The sequence below is a fragment of the Penicillium oxalicum genome, chromosome VI (genome assembly GCF_001723175.1).
Source record: "Penicillium oxalicum strain HP7-1 chromosome VI, whole genome shotgun sequence".
Lineage (NCBI taxonomy): Eukaryota > Fungi > Ascomycota > Eurotiomycetes > Eurotiales > Aspergillaceae > Penicillium > Penicillium oxalicum.
In genome coordinates, this window is record NC_064655.1 from 439,111 (window position 1) to 446,319 (window position 7,209).

Below are 7,209 nucleotides of genomic sequence, written 5' to 3' on the forward strand. Positions count from 1 at the left end.
CCTCATCTGAGTCACTGTTCAATGTTGTCATGCAGTTGATGTCTCTTCTCCACCAAGTAGCTTAGCTGTGGGCTTGATGTACGCCACGTACTTTCTGATTTCGGAATTTCAGTTGACTATTCTTTCTGGAGATGCGGTTAAGTCTTTGCTCGAGCATTTGATGTCCGATACAGCATGCCCTTGGGTGCCGTCACGTGGACGAGTCGAGGATGTTGGACTCCTGAGCTGTTTCTACGAAGCTTCAGGTCTTGACAGGGCGGTACCCGAGCACGAATCTCGATGAAGATACGCCGTTGTCTTGTGGAGATGATCCCCTGAAATTCAGGGGATTGCCTGCAAGTTCCTGTCCCCATCACCCACTCTTGTGCGAGCGATAGAATTCCCCCAGTTACCCGGCCTTACAGCAGTGTCATTGGAAGTGGACCCCTCTTTCGACTCGCATTGATCAATATATACAACCCAGTACCGAACACAAGAACTACGAAACGCCAACTCCGGAGAAGTTGATGGTCGTGGCTGATGCTGGAAAAATTGGAAACCGGGGTCCAAAAGCTGGGGCTTCGCGGGCGTGGGACCCCTCCGCATAGTCAACGGCATAAATGACACACCGGCTTTGTCGTCATAGAAACATCAACTCATTCCTTTTCTCGAGCAAAAGCATTAAGCGAGTGGCATTGTAAAGCTATCTCACTCGTACAGGGAAGATTCTGATTCTCAAAACTGAAGGGCTGGAGGATCCGGTCATGCCAGTCTTACAAAGGCCCGAGTTGTTTTTTGCTCCTTTTTCCCGATGCCGCGACGACCAAATGACGTCGATTGGGGCGGGGAACCCGATTGCGTCTCGATCACATCCCCTCATGCCCTGCTGGCGCAACTCACAACTCCGTCCTCGTCCACTCGCACTTCCTCTTAAGACTTGCTCGATCCACCAAGAGTGTGTTCAATTCATCAAAGCATTTCCAAATTCTCTCGATCACTTACCATTGGCTTTCCTCCCGGGCCAACACTCCCGCATACTCACAACGTCTCTGGTCAATTGACATATTACCATAAACAAGCTCGGCAAAAATGTCTGGAATCAGTAAAGCCTGCTGCTCGTAAGTTCAGCCTTTCCACCTCCCTTTCGCCTGGTGCGCATGAGCTGATGAGGGCGGCACAGGATCCCTCCCGTCGTGACCAAGGGTTACCAGGCCAAGGGAACCTATCAGACGATCAATGGCATGAAGACCTGTATGTGACCACAAGAGATCCGGGTGTTGCAGTGCAGCAAGGACCTTGCATGGGGGGACACCAGACTGGGCGGAACCGGGTGAAAAGAAAAGCATCAGGCAACTGACCAGAGTCACCGCTGCAGATGTCACCGGACCCGAGTCTGCTACCAAGGCCATTCTGGTTGTATACGGTACGTGTTCATGCATCGGCCCCGATCAAGAATGGTAGGCGCCGCGAGAAAGGGAGACTCATTCGTCCCTCACCTAGACATCTTTGGCTTCTTTGAGCAGACCCTCCAGGGAGCCGATATTCTCTCCACCTCTAATGAGAACAAGTATCGCGTCTTCATGCCCGATTTCTTCGACGGCAAACCCGCCGATATCTCGTGGTACCCACCAACTACCGATGAGCACAAGCAGAAGCTTGGTGATTTTTTCAGTAACGAGGCTGCCCCTCCCAAGACCCTGTCTCGGATTCCGGACGTCGTTGCCGAGGCCAACAAGCAGGCGCCTGGTGGCGCCTTCACCTCATGGTCCATCCTGGGCTTCTGCTGGGGCGGTAAGATCGCTGCGCTCTCCGTCGGTGCCGACAACAAGCTCTTCAAGGCCGGCGCTCAAGCTCACCCAGCCATGGTCGACCCCAACGATGCAAAGGCGGTGTCTGTTCCGTTCGCAGTGCTGGCCTCCAAAGACGAACCCACCGACGACTTGAAAGCGTTTGGAGATAACCTCAAGGTTCCCAAGCTGGTCGAAACTTTCCCCACCCAGATTCATGGCTTTATGGCAGCTCGATCGAACTTGGAGGATCCGGAGGTTCGCAAGGAGTACGAGCGTGGCTACAGGCTTGTACTCGAATTCTTCCACCAGCACGCATAGTAAACCATGGCGGAAACACCACTATATATTGTCTAATTGATGTTCTTGATTGAATACCTCTACCGAGCCTGTCGCTTCCATTCCTCGCAAGAACCTCCTAGGCGCATGACTTCTCGAGATGATCAAGAATCACGAGGGGACTGTCTTCCAACCAGTATCTGATTGTAAAGGCTTGCTTTGTTGTTTCACCTCACACGTGGGAGATTGAAGAGCCAAGAGAACACTCAACTGGCTTTTTCCTCACGGTCGCGCCCAATCATCCCGGATGTGAGCGGCAAGAACCTACCTCAATTAGAATTGAGTGAAATTGCAAGGAAATGTATTGTCAGTGGATCTTGTCGCAGCCATGGAGAATAATTGTTCTCGTAGTCATGCCCAATGTCAGGTACTGCAGTCCCCCCCCCTATGCAACGACCGAATGGGTGTCGCGGACTAATTTCGGGCCCCGTCCTTGTGCGCGTTGCCGTCGTATCCACCTCCAGAACGTCAACTTCCCCAAAAAGAAGATCCGATGATCCGTACTCATGCCGAGCGACCCGGGACGAGCAGACTGAGGTTGATATTTGAGGCAGAGCAGTGGTCTGGCTTGCTAAGATCATTGCGACCGTCTGCTTTGCTCTTTTCATCATTCGAGCGGGCCATGAGACTCGCAGCATACCACCCACGGACCTGACGACCGATCTCCAGTGTGAGGGTTCCCTGATGTCATTCATCTTCGGACGTCGCCGGTCGCAATCAGATGCGGCCAGCCACTTCGACACCAGCGCGCAAAGTCCATCGCGCGACCACAATCCGTCAAGAACGCCTCTTCCCCACGAGAATCCGGACTCTCACTTATTTCGCGGGTTCTTTCGCAGGCGCAGCGGGAGCACGTCGTCTGCTGATTCAACAAAAGCTTCAGTACATCATCTCTGCCTCGAGCTCATATGTGATGGCGCTGACCACATCCTCATAGGACCGGGACAAGGTTGTCCATCGAGACGCCGAAGCCAGAGGTCTAGGGAAGGGGAAGCACGATCTCCATCGACAAAACTCAGGAGGGTACACAAGCAGCCATGTAACCGATCCCAAAAGCCAAGAGTGCCCGTCTGCGGCAGCGCATAGCGAGCCCAAACAACCAGGGAACATCCAGGACTATCTAGACTACCGGCTTGAAAAAGCAGGTCTGCCGGACGACAGTAGCGATCCGCGATGCCTTTCCAGCTCAAAATCTGTCCTAACCAAAAAGGACGTCAAGGCGTTACTGTCCGGCGCGCCGCACTTTATGCTTGAGCGTGGCAAGCATGGTCGTTGGTATCCGCAGGTCATCTTTCCTTGGGATGAACATAATCCCGCGATCCAGCGCATGCTGGACCGAAAGCCATTAGCACATGCCTCGTTTACCCTCTGTACGCTGCACGCTCATCTTCCCGTGCCCGACGACTGGGTAGTCAAAGGGGGCGTCCCGATACCGTTGCAGGACTGGCGTCGATCTGGTGCATTTAAGAGGGCGACGTTTGACGTGGGCATCTTTGAGGTGCCGAATATGCTTGGAAATAATGGTAGAGAGCCGGGCACCATTGGATTCCGCAACTTTCTCGAATTGTCAATTGCGGATTTGTTGAAATACACGGGACCGGGAGAGCCAAGGCAGTCCCCCAACTTGGAAAGAGTGTCCGCTCTCCCTGCGACGGAAGCCTTTGAGCTGATGGATCACTATGACAAGCCATACTCTCAATGCCTCAGCGGTGCGGTCTTGGACCGGCACAAACTGATCAGGGAAGGACCATCGGGCTGGAAACGAGTGGGCGTGCGAGACATCAACTTGCGCTACCTGGTTCAGCGCCTTGATCAGTTGCGTCAATTACGTCTTGATATCCTTCGCCAAGGGTCAACTATCACTATCCTGGACGTGGAGTCACCACATGAACTGCACAATATTCTCCATACGCATTTCCTCCACCCTCATCCTCCCCCGGCCGATTTACTCGCGGGTCATCCACAGGGCCTCAAATCTCAAATCAAGACCCTTGCGGCGGTTCTTGCTACCCCCGGAGCATGGATTGACTTCAGTGTCCCGGAATGGCGGTTGCGAGCTGGACAGATCCTGTGGGAGGCTCCTCCGCATGGCGATGGAGATTGCATCGACCCAAGTGATTGTTGTGCAGAGAACTCGAAGCAGCCTTGGATCAATTCTGGCATGGAGCGCAAGTGGCTCCTCGTCCAGATTCTTCTAGCAGCCGAGCTGCTATTCCGCCTCGACGCATTTGTTCGAAGAGGCATGTTGCACGATGCACACGGAGGAGTCGTGACGGCACCGGAGCTGCAACGTTTCGATCAGCTGCGTGAAGGCAAAGTCAACTGGGATCTCATTTTTGTGCGCCGCTTCCTCGACAACCTGGACATCAGCTGCGAGTCGGAGTCGCCTTCGACCCCATCGAGCGGTGCTAGTGGCAATGGCTCACCCTATACCACAGGAGACAAGTCGCCTTCAAAGTCTCATCGTTTCTCCTTGTTGGATTCGATCAGTCGCCGAATCTCGTCCACGCAGGGGACTGATCTACCATCTGCTTGGCATTGTCATATCGGTTCTCCATATGTGCGCCAGCAGCTGGAGGGTCTGTATGTCTTTGCCGAGAATATCGGTTGGCCCAAGGTCGATGCGTTACGAGCCAACTTTGAGAGGCTTTGCAGAAGTGGCCAAAATTTGTTCGACCCCGAACTCGAGAAGCTTGGTTCGCGCAGTCTGTTGAGCAATTCAAATGAACACGCGAAGGCAAGCTCGGACAAAAAGGACATGTATGGTCGCAATCGATGCCGACGCTATGTCCGGCTGCGCAGCCCATGCCTCAATGACGATGATTTACATGGGACTGAACGTCTTGGTTGGATTTCTCGAAGTTGGCTCTCAGGACTTGTCATCCCCGGCGAATCGATTTGCCACCTTCTCATTGGAACCCTTTTGGAGAGTGATGAAGATGCGATCGCGCGTTTAGGATCCGTGGCTAATCTCTATGGCGGGTTTGTTTACGACGGCCGCAGTTACTGGAGCAAATCTAGCGTCGTGGGCCGAGTCCTGTCTTGCTTGGAAGGAGCACAGACGTGCATGGGATGGGTTGGGTGCAGTGTCTTGCCCTGCGAGGAATCGACCTCAACGCCCTGGTCAGACGGCTGGATTGAAGTTCCCATGCAAAAGGCTCCTCGAGGCTCTGGAAAGTCTCGCATCAAACAGGGAGGCAAATTGGCGATCGAGTCAACGCCGTTGGGCAATGGCGATATCACCGCCGACGCATTTACTCTCCCCATTGATCCTCCGACGAATGGACATACGACGGAGGTCGAAATGCTTCAATTGGGCTTGCGTGCCCAAACCCCTCCAAGGGGAGGCATTACGGAATGTGAGCAGGCCACAATGACATTCTCCATGAATAATGCGGCGACAGATACATCTACTACAATCTCATTCCCGCTCAAATATCATGTGCGATTCGTTTCAGCTCATCACTGTCAACGACCACACGCAGTCGCCGTATGTCGGACAAGAGACTCTGGATTGTCACACGATCAGCGGTCCGGGTCGGACTCGTCTGAAGACCCAGCTCAGTTCAAACGTCTACCAGGACATCCGCTCCATCAGTCATATCACTTCGAAAACGTGCAACTTGCCTCACTTCCTGGCCGGCCCCTCCCGGTTTGCGCGTCCGATGAGGAACCGGCGACCGTTTACGTTGTGGATGCGCGGGGATGTCGGTCGAAAGAGGCGTTTGCACGCTCTTGGTGTGCCTCCGTTGGCTGCCACGCTGTGATCGGTCGAGTGGGGAGATCGTGTGTAGCATGTTGTGTTCGAGAAGCTCGAGCGCTGGACATCTCTGTGGTGGTGAGAGTGGGCAATGAAACCTGAGTGGCGAGCTCTAGAGTTGATCTGCCGATTGTGCTTGTCTTGAGGAAGACGATCATACGGGTCGAAAAACTTAATAAAATTCACGGCTGATTGAGCTGCTCTGGCATCTTCATACACCACTGCCCCATCCGAGCTCTTCAATAGCAATAAGGGACTTTGGTCCGCTACATGTGCTCCCAACCACCTCGTTCATCGCGGTGGCAAAGACAACAGTGGCAATCGATCGGTAGCTTTCGGTCAACACCCGACAAGTCACGACATTCACGAACTTTAAACCATATACATGGCAGGTGGCGAGCCAAGGGGGGTATTCAGCATGTGTTTCATGTATCAGTGTGCAATGTGCAAAGCTGCAGGCTACAACATCTCTTCTTTTGAATTGGGTTACTTTAAAATTCTAGTAAACTTCACCTGCCATATGTACATCTATTTTCAAGATCAAGTTGAGGCACGTGGACCAAGTGTGGCGTCTATGTTTTCAAATGCGTCCAGCAGTTTTTGTGTACACACATAAAGGCACTTGAGAGAATCCGTTAGGCATGAGATATTCGAACTGATCTGGCAGATTACCAAGGTTGGAACCTCCAGACACAGTGCCAAACAACACCAACTCGGGTCCATGGAAGTTTTGGAGGTTCGTAGGCGTCCTTGGACGGGGAGTAGATCAAATGGGGCACTAAGGGCAGGTGAATTACGGGGCTATTATCAAGCATCACGTAATCTCTTCAGCGGGCTTCCGGACTCGGACAGGGTCGAGAGCACTTCCAGTCAGAATGAGCCAAACCGCCGATCCAACCGCGCAGCAAACCTGGTGAATTCGAGCGGATTACACAGCCTGCGTTGGTTGTGCCTCTGCGTGCTACACTTTCTAATAGGGTCTGTTCATCATACGCTTCTCTCTATGCTGCAGGATTCCTATGGTGTTTTTTTGGGGGGGGGGGGTGGTTTTTCCTTTCTCCCTGATTTTGACCGCAGATGCAGAGCGACACATAGTGGATCTCTTGCATAGGGGCGGCATTGCCTTGTACTTTATTCTCTCTCTCTGTTGGGTCAATGGCACCCAACACGTGGTGAAATTCCCAGGGCAGAAGCTCTGGGGGACAAGAAGGACCGGCTCAGAATTCTCTATCTGGTGAGAGTGTAACCTTGTGGAAGCGCCAGGCGCCAAAAGATGCCCAACTACTACACTTGGCGGGATCCTGCCCCTTTTCAGATTAAAACGGGCGAGATTCGCGGGGAATT

The 7,209-nt window shown here is 53.1% G+C and overlaps 1 protein-coding gene across 1 annotated transcript; it reads left to right on the forward strand.

Annotated features, from left to right (window-relative positions):
• Positions 1-1,068: 1,068 nt before the first annotated feature.
• POX_f07467 (uncharacterized protein) lies at positions 1,069-5,967 on the forward strand (the record flags this gene model as incomplete). Its single annotated transcript, XM_050116266.1, has 6 exons — positions 1,069-1,097; positions 1,160-1,230; positions 1,295-1,402; positions 1,480-2,035; positions 2,660-2,987; positions 3,043-5,967. 6 exons carry the CDS (start codon positions 1,069-1,071, stop codon positions 5,965-5,967), a joined length of 4,017 nt encoding a protein of 1,338 aa, XP_049966405.1.
• Between the last annotated feature and the right edge of the window lie 1,242 nt (positions 5,968-7,209).